General features: G+C 34.6%; 1 protein-coding gene across 1 annotated transcript in view; it reads left to right on the top strand.

Annotated features, from left to right (window-relative positions):
* LOC111720984 (EF-hand calcium-binding domain-containing protein 13-like) overlaps positions 1-17,018 on the top strand; it is a 38,319-nt gene extending 21,301 nt beyond the window's left edge. Inside the window, exons 9-12 of the mRNA XM_031968648.1 lie at positions 1,681-2,481; positions 6,101-6,244; positions 10,791-10,862; positions 16,867-17,018. Of these exons, the coding sequence (XP_031824508.1) occupies positions 1,681-2,481; positions 6,101-6,244; positions 10,791-10,862; positions 16,867-17,018 (1,169 nt within the window). The remainder of the gene's footprint in view (positions 1-1,680; positions 2,482-6,100; positions 6,245-10,790; positions 10,863-16,866) is intronic.
* The last annotated feature ends 1,680 nt before the right edge of the window (positions 17,019-18,698 follow it).

Raw genomic sequence — 18,698 nt, 5'->3', positions numbered from 1 at the left:
CTCCAGTCATTAGGAAGTTTTTCCCGACATCAAGCCTAAATTTGCCTTTTAGCAATTTCTACCATTGCTTATGGCTCCAAACAAAATGTGTCTAATATCCCCTCTTCAAGATTGTCCTTTAGATACTTGGAAGAGTGATCATGTTTCCTGCTGCCCTTTCCCACTTACCCAGGTCTTCTGTTTTAGGTTAAATATTCTCTGTTTATTGGGGTACTACCCTTATTGGATTGGATTGAAGATAAAGCTTTATTGAAAGTGGATAAAATATGATTTTTATTCTGTGTTCTGAACCAAACCCAAATATTTGTATTTCTATAAGTCAAAGATTCTATCTGCCCAATTATCTACTCAATTCTTTTCTATGATTATCGTATCTAGGCTTCCAGGCTATTTCCCTCACCCTAAGCATGTTTATTCCCTATATCCCTTTTCAGAAGCCTCTTCTCCTTCAGAATGAACTAAATTTCTGTTACTGAGGCTTTCTCTAATTAGTCTTTTTTCCTTTATCCTCTCTTTGAGGGCAGAAACTTTTGTATTTTTGTCTTTAATATATCTAGAGTTTAGCACTTAATAAATGCTATCTCATTAGCAACACAGCTAGGTGAAGTGCACTGAATGCTGAGTTTGGAGTCAAAAAGATTCATCTTTGGAAATTCAAATTTGACTTCAGATGCTTACTAACTCTGTGATTCTGGGCAAGTCACTTCACCCTGTTTGCCTCAGTTTACTCATCTGTACAAATGAGCTTGAGAAGGAAATGGCTAACTTCTTCAGTATCTCTACTGAAAAAACCCCTAATGAGGTCATGAAGAGTTAGACACAACTGAATGATAACAAAAACATCATCTCATTGATAAGAAAGTAGCTGGAAAGGGAAATCTTAGCTCAACCCCCTGATTTTACAGATGAGGAAACTGAGGTCCAGGGAAGGACTTGCTAAAAGTGACAAAACTACTATGAGTCAGAGTGGGATTTGAATTCATGTCCTTTGATTATGGACATACCATACCATCTTGCTATTAATTGAATTAATTAGGGTATCAAAAGATTTCAACAGGTAACTACATTAATTTTCATTATAGATCAAAAATTTTTTTTGAGGCAATTGGGATAAAGAGACTTGCCCAGCATCACACAGCTAATAAGTCTTAGCTTATTTGAACTCAGGTCCTCCTGACTCCAGGGGTGGTGCTCTGTTGTCACTTAGCTTGACCCTCATTATAGCTCTTCACACTTATCATGAAATGCGGCTAGCCTTTATGTGGCAATAACTTAAACAGATTAAATCAATATATAGTTACTTAAAAAAGTCAGTTGGTTCAGTCTTTGGTCTTTAGACACTTTTAGAAATTTATCTAGCTGGCTATTTTTCTGATATTTAAGAAAAAGAATGTCATCTGATTGCAGTAGAAAAAAAGTGCAGAATTTAAAGTTATAGTTGCTTGAGTTCAAATTCTTACTGTTACTTACCACCTATGTGAACCTCATCTGGTAAAATGAGCACATTTTAGATTAGATGAGCATTTTCTATAGTTCTTTCTAGCTCTTAGAATATGATTATCTGTAATTTATTATTTGAGTAATTTCCAATGATTTAATTTTATTTTAAAAGCATCCAATCACTGTCTTAGTGAATCGGAAAATGAAATTATTAAATGTATATTCCTTATGTATCTCTAGTAATTAGGGATTGGTCATTCCAAGATGAGTCTGATCGGAGATCTTCAAAAGTCCAAGGCAGTAAGTCATTTCAGCAAGTAAGAAAGAAGAGCAGTCTATATCCTATTTCATCTGAGTCTTCCTTCACACAGTTTAGTAAAAAGAGCTTCGGTGAAAGAGGTTTGGAGGAGAGCTTTGACGTTCTTGCCCCACAGCAAAGTTTAAAAAGTAACTTGAGTTTGAAAAAGTCTTTGGAAAGAGCTGAAATCCCTCTTGAATCCCTACGAACAAGCTCAAAACCAAGCATAATCTTCAGAAAAATTGTAGGTCAGCCAGAGACTTATAAGTTGGATTCTTCACCCCCCAAATCCATCCCAAGCTTCAGAAGACCTTTGCATGAAGCTGATATTTTTGTCTCAGAGTCTCAACAAAAGATTCTGAAGACAGAAGGTTATGAACTGGAGCCTATAAAGAGTAGCTCCAGAAAATCTCTGGAAGAAATTGATATCTATGAAATATGTGCCACTGGGACCCAACCACGTGGTAGTAGTATTTCTCTCAAGAAATATCCAGATATAGAAGAGATTCCTAGTGTGAAAAGGAGTACAAGTTTCCCAAAATACTTGGAAGAACCCGAGCCAAAATATGGAATTTCTGTCACAGATCTCCATCCACCAAGTGTAAAGAGTAGTATAATCAGAAAACCATTAAGTGAAATTCATATTCTAGAGAGCCCACCAGCCTCTTATGACTTGGTTGAGTTTCAACCTGAAAAAACAAAAGAAAAATTAATAGAGAAGCAGGCACCAGAAGTAACTGAAGGTAAATTTCTTTTTACTGTATAGTTATTGTACCATAGCAATCAGTCATTGTTAAGCAACCACACATTGGGAAAAAATTCTTTTGTAATTGCTACTTCAAACCATTTTGCCATAGCTAATTTTTTAAAACTGTGATTCCTACATGATAATTAATGGAAATCATAGTTATAAAAAACATCCAAATAGTGCTTGCATTACACTCTCTAGAAAAGAAAGGATTTCTTTCCATTGGAAAGCTTTTTATTTTTGTTTCTTAACAAAAGGCAAATTATTGAGGTCCTTGAAATTTTTGTTTAAAACTCCAGAATTTAATGCATATAGCTCTCACTCTAGTGCTTGTGGCCACTTATGAAGATATAGAGCTAGATTCTAGGGAGATAGAGGGATGGAGACTTAATTCCTGATGAAGAAGCCACAAAGACTTACCAGTAAGGTAAAGTTCATTAGGTATAGATGTAAAGTCTTATGCTCAGGTACAAGAAACCTTCATAAAGTTATGATTGGAGGAAACAAAGTTGGCAATAATTCTTTTTTTGAATTTAGTTTTTATTTTTTCTCAATTACATGTAAACAAAAAATTTAATATTCTTTTTTTATTTACAAGTTATAGGCATGAGTAATTTTACAACATTGACAATTGCCAAACCTTTTGTTCCAATTTCTCCCCTCCTTCCTCCCACCCCCTCCCGCAGATGGCAGGTTGACCAATACATGTTAAATATGTTAAAGTATAGATTAAATACAATATAAGTATACATGTCCAAACAGTTGAAAAAATTAATATTCTTAAAAAAAGTTTTTGACTTTCATATTCTCTTCCTCCCATCTCCCCTCCTTGAGATGGCAAGCAATTTGATTGTACAATTCCAGCTATGTAAAACATTTCTGTACTGACCATGTTGTAAAAGAAAACACAGACCAAAAAATTCAAAAATAATAAAGTTCTTAAAAAGTTTGCTTCAATCTACATTCAGATCCATCAGTTCTTTTATGGAGTCATGGGTCCTTTGGAATTGTCTTGGATCATTGTATTGCTGAGAATAGCTAAGTCATTTACAATTCATCATCATAAAGAATCTCTGTGTACAATGTTCTCCTAATTTTGCTCATTTCACTTTGCATTAATTTACTTAAGTCTTTTAGAATCTCACTTTTTTCATCTATAAAATGAGGAAGTGGAGTCTGTTATTGCTAAACTCCTTTCAAATTTTAAATCCATCGATCCTCGGGAATAAATTTTTAAACAGTGGAATTTCAAGCATAAGGATAATAAAATCATATGTTTAGATCATGGACCTCAGAGGCAATTAATATTATCTGAATTAATTTAGTCTAATCCACTTAGTTTGGATAAGAAGAAACAGAAGTCTCCAGAGGTTGTATCTTGTAGTCAGTAATTGGTAAAGAAGCTAGGTCATCAGATTACAAATCTAGTCCTCTTTCCATTGTATCTGATTTCCTATCAAACGAGTATTTTTGGACATGCTGAGGACCTTCTGGTTGTCCATAAAACCAAACCATATTAGCAGTTACTTAAGACTAGTTTTGGGGACAGAAGATATAGAAATATTTCATCTGGTTAGAAGGTTTGTTGGACAACATCATAGAAGTTGTCTGAGAATAGCTACACCTATTGATATAATCTTAGTAAATACATTGAAGTAAGTTTTAATAGGTCTAATCAATTCTAAACTTTTATGATAATTGGGTATTTAAACAAAGATTACCTTCAGTTTTTAGGATTACTGAGAATAGAAACTCCTAAAAGGGAGGATAGATTCATTTTAATTCCCCTTTGTCCAAATTATCTTCTGACTATTCTTATAAATTTTCACCCTAATAAAGAGACCCAAATACTTCTATCAAACCATCTTTATGTTTAGCAGTCTCTCAATTGACCCATCAACATCTATCTTCTCCCTCCCTTCTCTCTATCCCTCCCTCTCCCTTTTTCCCTCCTCCCTCTCTTCCTTCCTCCCTCCCCTCTTTCTCTTCTTTCCCCTCTCTCTTCTTCGCTCCCCCTTCCTTCCTCTCTCTTCCTCCCTTCCTCTCTCTCTCTCTCTCTCTCTCTCTCTCTCTCTCTCTCTCTCTTTCTCTCTCTTTCAATTTAAGAATAATTAAACAAGGTGGGCTGAGAGCAGTAGTGTGCTAGTAAATGTTTAGCAACTGACTTTCTGGAAAAAGAAAGTGGAAATAATACATTTTTAAGTTTAACTTTTCTATTAACATTTTCTCCATTATTTTCTTGAATCCATAACATCAATAAAACAACAAACCAAGCTCTGATTTGTAACATTTGCCTATTTCTGAGGTCTGAATGTTCATATTAAAAATTAAACAATCAGTTTTTGAGAGCTGATTTGAGTTGGATCTAGCATACTTCAGAGGAGGTAGGGTTTGGGCAAAGGGAAAGGGAAAGATCTTTATAAAATTTGCTCTGAGATCTGGAATTTAAATTTGTGCTGTTATCCAATAAAAATGTTATTACATTTTAAGCTATTATATCCCTCAATTCTGTCCCTTTGGCCTTTCCATTACCTTGAGTAATGGAACTTACTTAAACTATATTTAAGTTCAAGGCACATTTTGATCAGCATTTTTGAAAACAACAAGAGCATAAACCCCCATATGAAGCTCTTTTTTTTAAGGGAAAAAAAGAAAAAGCAACAAAGAAAACCTGACCACCAGAAGGCTACACTAACTTTAAAGTCATGATATTTAATTAAACTGAAGAACAAAGTGAGTACTTGGGAAAATTTATACTCATCACATATCAGAGTATCCTTTCCTGTAGATTTCGATGGTACCAGAGAGGAAGAACATTGGTAGAGCATATAAATTGCTTTTGAATTGTGTTCCAATTGGAACACAGTGGATAGAGGCTTAATCCTTGAGTCAGGGAGAACCCAGTTCATATTTGACTTTACATACTCAACAATTGTGAGTCATTTAATCTCTGTTTGCCTCTATTTTCTCATGTGTAAAAATGAGATTATAATAGCACTTACCTCCCAGGATTATTGTTAGGATTAAATAAGATAAAAATTGTAAAGCATTTAGGATAGTGCCTGATACATGGTTAAGTGCTACATAAATATTACTTACTATCATTATTTGCATTTACTTCAGTAATAATTTCAATTGATCACCTGAGATTTGGAATAAGATAAGTAAATTTTTTTAGCTCCTATTATGCTTCTAGGGTCTAAGTGAAAATCATATAGAAGATTACCATGGAGCTTCAGGTAACATAACTGGAGAGGTTTCGATAGACCTACAGACTTATATACTTCATTCTTGCAAACACTCTTGATACAATTTTAATTGATGCAGAAAGCAATCATCATTTTCTAGACTTGAATAGTCTATGTTCATTGGGAAAAAATAAAGAGTCCAAGAGTTCATTTTCCTGGACTGTTTTTAACAATTCAAAGGCAGTCTTGCATTGAAACATAGCTATAACAAAAGAGAAAACAGATGTGGAGGGAGTAGTAATCCTCTAAACACCTCTTCTTGTGCACCTGGAGGTGCAATAATAAGATCATAATATGTTCCAAACACCTTATGGTAAGGGAGTAAGAATGATATATACCCAGCTTACCTTCTTACACATTTTGCAGACATACAAGAGCCCATTGGATATTTTAAAAAACTCAAGGAGGACAAAGTTCCAGTTAGTGAACTCCAGTATATGTTGAAGATTATTGGAATGGATTTATCTGAAGATGAATTTGAGAAGGTGTTGCCACTGACTCCTGCAGATGGTGAGACCTGGTGTAGCATGCTTTATGAAATCAGCTTTCTTTTTCTATGGGATGCATTTAAGTGTTAACATTTTTTGAGCTACAGTATATCTGCAGGCACTTACCAGAGGTCTGGAATCTATCATTAATAAATGGGAAAGAGGAAGACAAAGTAAAGCTTAATGAGGTATACAAAGAATTCTGGGCTTGGAATCAGAGTACTTAAGTTTGAATATCAGCTTCACTTCTTCCTGTTTTTTTATGGGACATTGGGGAGGACACTTAGCCTCTCTGGGTCTTAGCTCCTCCATCTATAAAGTGATAAAGTTGGATTAAAAATGTGAATTATATAAAAAAAGATTTTTCCTGGAAGGTCTGCTTAGATGAGAGATGTCATTGCTGTCATGAGGCAAAATTGATTCTGAGAGAGTAGCAGGTTCAATGGTAGGGATTAAAATTTGATTGGTCACAGAAACTTCTCTCTGACCAATTAAAGCAAGGATTTTTACAAAATAGTATTTTATTTCTAAACACATGCAAAGATAATTTTCAATATTCATCCTTGCAAAAATTTTTGCTCCAAATTTTTCTCCCTTCTATTCCCCTCCCCAAGACAGCAAGCAATTTGATATGTTAAACAGGTACAATTCTTCTAAACATATTTCCATATTTATCATGCTGCGCAAGAAAAAACACATCAAAAGGGGAAAAAACATGAGAAAGAAAAAAAGAAAAAACAACAACAAAAAAGGTGAAAATACTATGCTTTGGGTCACATTCAGGCTACATAGTTATCTCTCAGAATGTGGATAATTCTTTCTATCATGTCTATTGGAATTGCTTTGAATCATCTCATTGTTGAAAAGAGTTAAGGGTTCTTAGTCTGGAGTATAAGAACTTGACTTCTTAAAACATTTTTGATAATATGTACATTATGTGTACAAAGGCACGAAAATGGGAGATGGAGTGTTGTATGAGGAACAGCAAAAGACCGGTTTGGTCACATCAGAGAATTCATGAAAATAAGTCTATGGGGGCATAATAAACTTGAGCAGGTAAATTGGAATAATGTTCCAAAATACTTCAAAGAAATTTGCATATGACAGCGGCAGTGAGCCTCTGAAATGGGGAATGACTCCATCCTTTGTCTCTAGGATCATCATTTTGGCATCTAATGCTTGGGTCAGTTAAGCCAAATTATGAGTCTATTGCAATATAGGAAAATAATGTGGATTTGAACTAGTGTGTTGGCTATGTGAATGAAGAGAAGAGAATGGATTTAAGAAATATATAAAAAAAAGATTGATAAGTCCTTGTAATTAGTTCCTATCTACTTCTCTCCTATATAGATGGAGAAGTAGAATAAAAGATCAAGAATGATTCCAAAGTTGTGAATCACTGTGATTAGGATAGTAGGTGTACCTTAAAGAGAAATAAGAAAGTTCAAAAGAGGATAGTTTGGGGAGGAAAGATCAATTTTATTTTGGATATCTAGAGTTTGAAATGTCTATGATGTCTAGTTCAGAATGTCCAAATACTGTAGATACAGAATTGCAGCTCAGAAAGGGGACTAAGACTGGATATATAGATTTAGTAGTCATCTTCAGAGAGTGGTTAATAAGTATACCCATAATAAGAGTTGAGATTCTAAGAGATCCTATCTAGAGAAAAGAGAGAATAGGATATGTGGTATACACAATTAAGGGACTAGGTTATGGATGATGATCCAACGAAGAAGACAGAAAACAATTGTTAGATAGATAGAAGAAACAGAGCTGTGTTGCAAAACCCCAGATAGAAGAGAGCATCCAGTAGGGGGGGATGCTGGTTAATAGCATCAAAAGCTTTAGCAAGGTAGGTAAGGTAGATAAGAAGGATGAGGACTGAAAAATGGTCATCATATATGGTAATCAATTGCTGAACATTTTTTTAAATTATAACTTTTTATTGACAGAACCCATGCCAGGGTAATTTTTTACAACATTATCCCTTGCACTCACTTCTGTTCCAACTTTTCCCTCCCTCCCTCCCTCCTCCCCCTCCCCCAGATGGCAAACAGTCCTATACATGTTAAATATATCACAGTATATCCTAGATACAATATATGTGTGCAGAACCAAACAGTTCTCTTGTTGCACAGGAAAAATTGGATTCAGAAGGTAAAAATAACCCGGGAAGAAAAACAAAAATTTGCTGAACATTTTAATTAAGCCCTTACTACATGCTAAAGATCACTGGTGACTTTGGAGAGAGTAGTTTCAGTTGACTGATGAGGTCAGAAGCCAGATTACAAGTGGTTTTAAGAAGTATGCATGAGAAAAGGGGAAAGGAAATAGATATAAAAAGTGTGAGAAGCAGATAACTTTTTCTAGAAATTTGGTTGAAAAAAGGTAGTAGATCTGTAGGATCATAGATTTAGAGAACTTTAGAATCTAGTGAGGTGTTTTGTTTTGTTTTTTAAAGGAGGGATAGTTTTGATAGGTGTGAGGGATATAGAAGACCCTTACCCAAAATGACTACTCAGAGATTACTCAGTAGAAGGCAGAAAAGTTGTTTATTGAAAACCTCCGGAGGATGAGCTGTCCCATTGCGAGATAAGAAAGAGAAAGCTCACGGTAGGAAGGCTAAAGAAGTAGTAAAGATACATAGCTTTTATACAAGAAATTACATCATAGGTAAGAGAGCATTGAGAAGGGGAGGGGGAGGCATCTAATTGGTTGTTGCTATTTGGGGAGATTGGAATGGAAGGTTTGTTTCCTTGGAATCTCCTGATTTCAGGGAAACAGAAAGTCAGGCCTTCAAGCTTAATCAAGCAGACAGTGGTCCAGCTAATAGACTAAATATCGATAAATGTCAAATAGCAATAAATGTCATCAGCTCAGGTTAAATAAATATGTTTCTAGCTGGCCAAGGCTCAAGTAGATATGAGCCTGCACAGGTCATAGGAGAAACGCAGAAATAATGAAAATAAAATACAGAAAAAGAATTCATACATCCCTGTAAGTTCTTCACCTTATTTCTCTCTATTCCATACATAGGGAAGCCTGGTTGTTTTTTTGTAGCAGTGAAGAATAAAGTTAGTTGTTGGGAAAGTGAGGAAGATAAGAGATCATTAGGTGCATTTATAGAGGTTGGCTTGGTGAGGAAAAAAAACCCTACTTCCTCAGAAACTGGAATAAAAGAAGAGAGAAGAAGGAATGATGTCACAAGGCTGTGGGATGTAGAGAAAGAAGAGGGAGCCTCTGGTGAATGGCCTCTATTTCTCTGTTAAGTATGAGAAGAGGCTCTCAGTTGAGAAGGTGGGGGAAAGGAAGAGAGAAGAAAAGGTATGAAACAGTTTCTGTGAGAGTCCGTTAGGGAAGAAGGGATTACCTTGTGGCAGAGATGGGATAACATGTTTGTAGTGAATCCAGGCAGCATGGCTATTTGTCTTCCTTCTGAGACTTTCAGAACATGAGTAAGAATGAAGAAAGCCAACTGAAAAAAATCTAAAGTTGAGCTTTTACAGTGACAGGACAAGGAAACCAGATTTAAGATGTGAAATCTTGGAGTGAAGTTGGAGTTGGAGTGAAAATTGGGAAGGGAAGAGAAAGTGAAGCTAGATCAGACTTGAGCACCTAGAAAAATGTAGGAAGGACTGAAGAGACTCAAGGTCATGTAGAGGATAGGGTTTGGAGAAGTGAAGCATAGTAAGAGATGAAAATAATAGAGGTTATGGTAGAGGCAAAATTCTTTTTAAAAAAATGATAGTTTTTTATTTTTCAAAACACATGCAATGCAAAGTTAATTTTCAACATCTATCCATGCAAACCTTGTGTTCCAGTTTTTTCTCTCTCTTCCTCCCACTCTTTTCTTTTCCCCTTCTTTAGATAGTAAGTTATAGATTATATAGGTTAAACATGTATAATTCTAAACATATTTCTACATTTATCATAATGCACAAGAAAAATCAGATCAAAAGGGAAAAAAATTGAGAAAGAAAAAAGCAAGCAAACAAAAAAGGTGAAAATAGTATGTTATGATACACATTCAGTTTCCATAGTTCTCTCTCTGGCTGCAGATGACTCTTTCTATCACAAATCTATAGGAACTGCTTCAAATCACCTCATTATTGAAGAGTTGTTCATGACATAATCTTTTTGTTGCTGTGTACAATGTTCTACTCACTACACTTAGCATCAGTTCATGTAAATCTTTCCAGGCTTTTCTGAAATCAGCCTACATGCAGAATTCTCAATAAGGGAAATAGAATAACAATGGCCCGAGGTAAGGTAAAGGGAGTGACTTTGTATGATTGAGGAGCAGTGAATGAGAAGGTTATAGAAGTTTACTTTAGTCTTGAAAGTCAGACTGCTAACTAAGGAAAAATTTATCAGAAAGGAAGCAGAGAGAATCAGAGGACCCTTTCTTTCCAAGAACTTGGATATGAAGGAAAAAGAGAAGATGGGATTTTGAATTGAAACAGTATGAACATATTTTGTTTTATAGTTGTGTTAATAATGAATTTAGCATTTAGACAAGTTCATACTATGGAGCATATAATTATCTAAACATTTTTATTTTGCAGATGATGGAATGGTGGATTTAAATGATTTTATGGCTAATCTGGTCAAATCCCAACAGTTCAAAGAGTATACTGGTAGGTAGAAACTTTATTGAATCTTTAAGTAATCAACATCACTTGTCAATGCATTCGTGACAACTAGAAAAAAAAATCCACAACTGTGTCTAATAATGGATATAGATGAAAATATATTGAATTTAAAGAGTATTTTGATGTTGATATTTTGCTTTTAGTTTCATTTAGGTTTGATACCAGTTGAATTCACTCACTTAGTGAATGATTTATATCATTTGAGATCTCTATGAGTAATAAGCATTATCTACTTGTACCTTATAAATGGTTTTAATTATTTGTTTTTAATTTTTAATATATTTTCTTTTCCTATTCAGGATGAATATCCAAACATAATTCATAAAGTAAATTCCCCCCCAAACCCAGTTAAGCAAAACCACCAAATATGTAACTTGTAATCAATAAGTATGTAATTTTCTTTCTTCAGAAAAAATGTTTTGTTATCTTTGTAAATTTCCAGTATTTCTATGTTCCCCTCTTTTAATTCTTACCTGCCATAAAAGAAAAGTCAAGTAAAATCAATCATCTCACTATGACCATCTTTGACAGAAATATGTCATTCAATGTACATAGATTCCCATCTTTTTATCTCTTTTCTTTGGAATGAGAAAGGAAATAACCAGCATTGGTCATTGCCTTTATTTTGACTTCAAAAGCTTTTAGTGTTGTTTTTATTTACATTGCTGTAGTTATTGTAAATATTGTTCTTTGGTTTCTTCTATCTTTCTGTATTGGATCCTACAAGTCTTCTCATGTTTTCTTGAATATCAAGTTTTTTTATGGCTCAACAATATTCTGTAACATTTGTAGGCTATAATTTATTTAGCCATTTCCCTTTTCAGTTTTTAACTATTTCAAAAAATATGCTATAGTCGCAGGGGTCCTCAAATTACTGCCGGTGGGCCAGTTGCGGCAGCTGAGGACTATTACCTAGGGCCGTGAAGTTTCTTTATTTAAAGGCCCACAAAACAAAGTTTTTGTTTTTACTATAGTCCGGCCCTCCAACAATCTGAGGGACAGTGAACTGGCCCCCTATTTAAAAAGTTTGAGGATCCCTGCATAGTGAATGTTTGGGAGTAGATGAGATTTTTCTGTTTTGACTTCCTTGGGCTTATTGCCCAGGAGTAGGATTTTTGAGTCAAAGGATATGAACAGTGTTGTACTCCCCTTCCCCCCCAATTTTTAGTTATTTTCTAAGATGGTTAGACCAGTTTACAACAATGAATTATAACACCTGATTTTGTGTGGTTTTACATGTGCTCCCTTTTCCAATATATTTTAAAAATAAGCTTTGCTCCTGTGTCAAAAGCTCATAATTACTTTAATTTGCATTTCTCACATTGTTGGTAATCTGGAAATTTTTTTGTATGATTGGTATTGGTTTGAAATTATTCTTTTGATAATTGTTATATCTTTTGATTTCTCATCTATTGGCTTCTAGTCTAACATTATTTCCTACTTTCCTACTTTATTTGTACTTTACTGATTTGAACAGAAAAGAAGTTACTTATTTGCCCAAAGAAAGTAAGACAGAAAGAAAGGATTCATCTATACTAAAATATTTATAACAGTACCTTTTGTTGAGGCAAAAATAGGGAATAGTTAAATTGTGGTATGTAAATAAAATAGAATATTATTAAACTAGTAGAAATGACAAATGTGAGGAATTCAGAGAAGCTTGGAAAGACTTGTATAAAATGTTGCAGAATGAAGAAAGCAGAACCCAGAAAATAATAGACACAATGGTTTCAGTCATGTAAATGGAAACACCATTACAAGACAGTCAAGCTCTACTGAAATGGAATGAGATTGTCATTCTTGGAGAATGGAAAATGAAACATATTCCTTCCTTCTGAGAGAGAAGTGTCAGATTGCAAATGCTAAATGTTGCCTGTGCTTATACATGGGATTGTTTAATTAGTTGATTTTGCTCAGCTGATTGTTGTTGTTGTAAAAAAGGAAGTTTCAGTGAGAATGAAGTATCATCAAGAAAATTACTGGTTTATAAAACAGGATGGCATCATTAAACTTTTTTTTTTTTAAAGGAAGGTTTTGAGTTTAATATTTTGACTTCCCTCCTTTTTCTTTTAAGTCAGTTCATTGTTTCTGTGATTAGTTTTATTTATATTACTTTGTTGTTAATCTATTTTTATAGGTTCTCTCTTTGCTACTTAATCCAAATTCTTTAAATTTATTTATATTGTTAATTTCTTTTTCCCTCTCCCTCTTCTTCTTTCCCCCCTCTTTTTTCTTGCTTTACCTTCCTCTCAACCCCTTTCCCTCTATTTCCCTCCCCTTTTTATTTTTCTTTTAAGTTTTTTTGCATGTGTTTTTTTGATCAAGAATGTTAATTTTCCTCCTTATTTCTTTCTCTTATTTTTTTATTTGGCCTTTCAACCTTTCTCTGGGATCTTGTGGACAAGCCATTCTCTTTTCTGCAGTATTATTTGTAGTTTTCCCAGAATCATTCTTTTTTCTGGAATTTTAGTTTGGAATTCTTTTAATTTATTTAGTTGGATTCGCTCATTTACTCTCTTTATCTTATTTATTTTCTCCTGTGAAGTCTTAACTTAAGAACTTTCCTCTGGTAAGGGTTGAAGGCCTTTAGCTGAATTGATGCCAAAAGACAACTATATTAGGACGGTATATATTGAAAGGCTGCATCAATTTTTGTTTTTTTCTGAATTACTCTTGAGTTTGCCTCTGCTGTGGACCCACTTTTTTTTTTTTATTTAATAGCCTTTTATTTACAGGTTATATGCATGGGTAACTTTACAGCATTAACAATTGCCAAACCTCTTGTTCCAATTTTTCACCTCTTATCCCCCCACCCCCTCCCCCAGATGGCAGGATGACCAGTAGATGTTAAATATATTAAAATATAAATTAGATACACAATAAGTATACATGACCAAAACGCTATTTTGCTGTACAAAAAGAATCAGACTCTGAAATATTGTACAATTAGCTTGTGAAGGAAATAAAAAATGCAGGTGGGCATAAATATAGGGATTGGGAATTCAATGTAATGGTTTTTAGTCATCTCCCAGAGTTCTTTTTCTGGGTATAGCTAGTTCAGTTCATTACTGCTCCATTGGAAATGATTTGGTTGATCTCGTTGCTGAGGATGGCCAGGTCCATCAGAACTGGTCATCATATAGTATTGTTGTTGAAGTATATAATGATCTCCTGGTCCTGCTCATTTCACTCAGCATCAGTTCGTGTAAGTCTCTCCAGGCCTTTCTGAAATCATCCTGTTGGTCATTTCTTACAGAACAATAATATTCCATCATATTCATATACCACAATTTATTCAGCCATTCTCCAACTGATGGGCATCCACTCAGTTTCCAGTTGCTAGCCACTACAAAAAGGGCTGTGTGGACCCACTTCTAAGTGGAAACCTAGAGTAGGGCTGAGGGTGGGAAGTGGCAAGGTAGTATTTAGCAATTAACTAATATTAGCAGCTATTTCTTCTTCATATATAAAATAAGCAGGAGAAGGAAATGCAAACCATAGCAATATGTTTGCCAAGAAAAATGCCAAATGAAGTCACAAAGAGCTGGAGGTAACTGATAGAACTCAACAATAATAGCAGCAGCTGGTAATACCTAGAGCACTCACTTCTAAGTGAAGAATCAGGTGATTAATATTTATTAAATAGCTAATATGTGGCTGGCTATGTGCTAAGCTCTAAGATTATAAAGAAATACAAGACAGTCCCTGCTCTCAAGAAACTTACAATTGGGGAAAGACAACATGAAAACAACTATGTACAAACAAACTATATATGGGATAAATTGGAAATCAACAGAGTCATAAGAGGGATAGGAAAAGATTTTCTGTAGAAGATCTGACTTTATCTGGATCTTGAAGGAAAATAGGAACTAAGAGGCAGGAATTAGGAGAGAAAGCATTCAATAAATGAGTCAGACTCACTTTAGGAAGATTCCTTTGACAACTGAATGGAAGGAAGGCTAGAGTAGGGAAAGACTTGAGGGTAGGTGGAATTGGCAGCAGGATATTGCATTAATCATGGATGACATGATGAGGTCCTTTATCAGAGTGTGATGGCAGTGTTGGAAGAGATAAGGAGAGTATTCAAGAAATGTACAAAGCCAAAATTGATAGGTATTGGCAACAGATTAGAAATGGGGATGAGAGGAGGAAATGAGAAGTCAAGGATATCACCAAACATGTGAGCTGGGGTAACTGTGAAGATGGTAGTATGTAGAGGGCTGGAACTCTGGAGAAGTATACTTGAAACAAGGATACTTATAACAAGGTATTAACTCAGTGGAATTGATGAGATGATGGTTCTTTAGTATACATATATTTATTAGTATGGTGATGTAATATTTCTTTAGTTCACCCATAATCAGTATGCTGTAATGATGTAATTACAATAAGGTATATAAGGGCTAAGGAGGACTGGAAAGGAGACATTCCATTTTTGATCATCCTCCTGGAGGCTCTCCTGCCTCCTGCATTCCTCCAAGATCAAGGCTGGTCCCCAGGTCCTTCAGAAATCTAGCCCAAACATTACATAACAGCTATGTGGAGCTATCAGCCCTCTATGCAGAGCCTTTAACCTTAAGATAAGAGCCCTCAGCTCTGAGTACGAGCTTGGGAGCCTAGGTCAGTGATAGGGAGCTGATAGTAGTGATATATGGAGCTGATAGCAGTGATATATGGAGCTGATAGCAGTGATATGGAGACTTCAACACCTCAGTATAGGACCATGATGGGAGAACACAGAGAAACGAACAGGGACTTGATACTGCCATGATTTCTTATTTCTTAATTTTTTTTCCCATAGGGTAAATTATCTTATTTCTTTTCATTTTCTTTTTTCAGCAGTTAACTTTTTGCTTCATTTGGAACATTTCTTATTGTTTATAAGGTGACAGTAGAGACAATTGAGTTTGTATAAGAACTTCCATCACCATATGGATCTCTTCTTTTCCTTTCAACAAAAATTATTTTTAATGAAATAAAACTTTAAAAATTAATGTAATTGGACAACAGAGATAGTGAGTTAAGAGCTGGCTATTTTTTTTTTGTTTGTTTGTTTGTTTTATCTTGCTCACAAAGTAATTTGAGCTGTTTTCCTAAAAGTTCGATTTGCTACATTTTGATTAAACTATTTAACACTGTGTAAGTTAAAAAAAAATTTAGTTATGTTTATATAAGTTCTTTCTCAGTAGTATTTTGTATACACTGTTATTTCCAATGGAATTTCTCTTCCTCACAGTTTTGTTAGCAATACTGAGAAATGTCAATGCTTTCTGCCAATTTTGAATCTTTGCTGCTTTGCTGATGGTATTGTCTCAATTTTTTGCTGCTCTTCTAAGAGTCTCTAAGCAAACTATAATATTGCCCCCAAACAGCTATTTATTTGAGCTTTTTTGCCTATGATTATTTCTTTAGTTTCTTTTTTGAAATTATTTTCTATTATTCTGAATAATTAGTCTGAATTTTTAAGAATTAGTTTTATGGATCACCATGATAAAAGAATGAATCACCTGGTGGTGAACATTCTTATGATGAACCTTCCTGTACTAAATTTAGTCCTTTGATAGCAGATATAATCTGTCAATATGGTAATACTTGAAGTCTTTCTGAGTTGGTGGGAAATACCTTAAGTTATGTTTTATTATCACAACTTTATAGTACCTAAAATGAACTCTATATTATAATGAGACATTGGAGGTAGGATTCAAGAATTTGTTATGGCTTTAGTGAAGGATAATTCATTGCATATTGAGTGCTAGTGTACAAGCATCAGGATAGGCTTCGAGGAGTTATAAAAATGCAATATGACATTGTTACTGTCAAGTTCCTTACAGTTTCTAGGAGGTTTGGAATAGATACAGATTGTGGTGTTAATGATTTATTCTTCTAGTAAGTGAATTCTAGAGCTAGGGTCTTCTCATTTTTGCTGAAGTTTTCCATTAAAATTTCACTTTATATAAATAATATATTTTGTATACTCCTTTGTTTTCAGTATTGAAAGATACCATTGATATTTTTGAAGAATTTGAAGATGAGAATATTCCCTTGCAAGAAGTACAACCCAGTCTGAAGAAATTGGGAATCTATACTTCCAAGACAGAATTTAATAAAGCCCTAGAACAGATACCTCCTGATAGTAAGTGAAAGGGATTTATAGAGAAATTAAATTATTTCATTTCAAAAACCTAGGGTCCTGGAACTCTATTTGCCATGGGGAATGAAAAGTAAAGGGGAAAGAAAAGGGAACGACTCAAGCTTCTTACACTACATTTTCTTTCCTTTTCATGTTTTCTTTGTGAACTTTTAAACATGAATGCACATTTGACTTTCATAAATTGATTTCCCTTCAAGAACACATCAAGATCTGAGTTTCACAAGTTTCCAAAATTGTAGATGAAAGCACAGAAGTATTTAAGCATTTCCCAGTTCCTCAAAATAAGCTGCTCAAAGAAATATTTGGTTGATTCCATTCTGTTAAGAAGGGCATTGGTGTTTAGAATTGTATCTGAAAATTTTATTCCATGGTAAGAACCTAGGATTTAAAATCAGAGGACCTGAGTTTAAATCATTTCTCTGAAATTTATCACCTATGTTACTTTGGCCAAGTCACTGTATTTCTTGGGGTCTTACTCATCTCATCTGTGAAACTAAAATGTTGGGCAAAATGACCTCCAAAATCTCTTCTGGCTTTAAGTCTATGTTTCTGCAGTTTAGCATATTGTTCCTGCCCATATTCCCATGTCCTTGACTTTGTGAGGTTTGGTGTGAATCCCACCTTTTTGGAATGTGAAGATTCTTTTCTATCAAATTGTACAGACTTCACTTGGGGAGGAATAATTACACTTTTTAGTATCCAGTGATGGAGAATACAGATAATGGCCCAAACCATTTTTAATTCTGTTGTTGTTGATTTGTTCTTAGTTCTCAAAGAGGGCCATGCCATCAATATCATGACATTGCAAGTGAATTGGATTTAAGTGGAGGAGGGTTGTGCAAGGTCACCTGCCTCAATTTTCCTTCTAGTGCTGTCTGAGTCCAGTGGTCAGACATACATCAAAATGATTGGAGATGGCCCTGGACAAAATGGGAGACCTTGGCCTTTTTAAGCTAAGATCTTCAACAATTCTCAATTTGACTGAGGCTGAACCCATTCAGTGATTAAAGCTAGATAGAAATTGGGGCAAAGAATCTCCACTTTCACTTAATCCCCCTTCCCACTCTCCCAATCTAAACAAATAAGTAAATCTGGGAGGGGATGCCCATCAAGGTTTCTGGCCAAAGGAGAGATGATTGCTATTTATATTCAATCTGAGTCAGTCTAGACCCAAACAATGACCAAATGGAACTTGGCCTAGGATTTATTGGTGGCCAGTGAAAATCAGATTGGTTTGTGAATATTCTCAATATTCAATTTGGGAACATTATTTGGGAATACTATTGGAAATATGACAGTATGTCATACTACATTTTTATAATTCCTCGAAGCCTATCATGATGCTTGTACATTAGCACTTAATATGCAATGAATTATCCTTCACTAAAGCCATAACAAATTCTGAATCCTACCTGGGTATAGCCAATAGTCAATAGGTAATGTTTAAAACCAAAATAAATTCAGTAATGCTTTTTAAATAAGGGAGTAGGTGAGCTAGCCTGCTCTCTTATAACATCTACAAACTTTCAAAAATTGTAATACACATTTGTTTAAAGCATATTGTTTATTCAATCTACCAGATTTTGAGTTATTTATTATGCAAAATGGCTATTTAGATAGGGTATTGATACTCACTAGCTTGTATGATCCTGGGCAAATTACTTGATCTC

Source organism: Sarcophilus harrisii, chromosome 4 (genome assembly GCF_902635505.1).
Source record: "Sarcophilus harrisii chromosome 4, mSarHar1.11, whole genome shotgun sequence".
NCBI classification, from domain to species: domain Eukaryota; kingdom Metazoa; phylum Chordata; class Mammalia; order Dasyuromorphia; family Dasyuridae; genus Sarcophilus; species Sarcophilus harrisii.
Note: the sequence above shows the minus strand (reverse complement) of the source record. Positions and strands in the feature narration are given on the sequence as shown.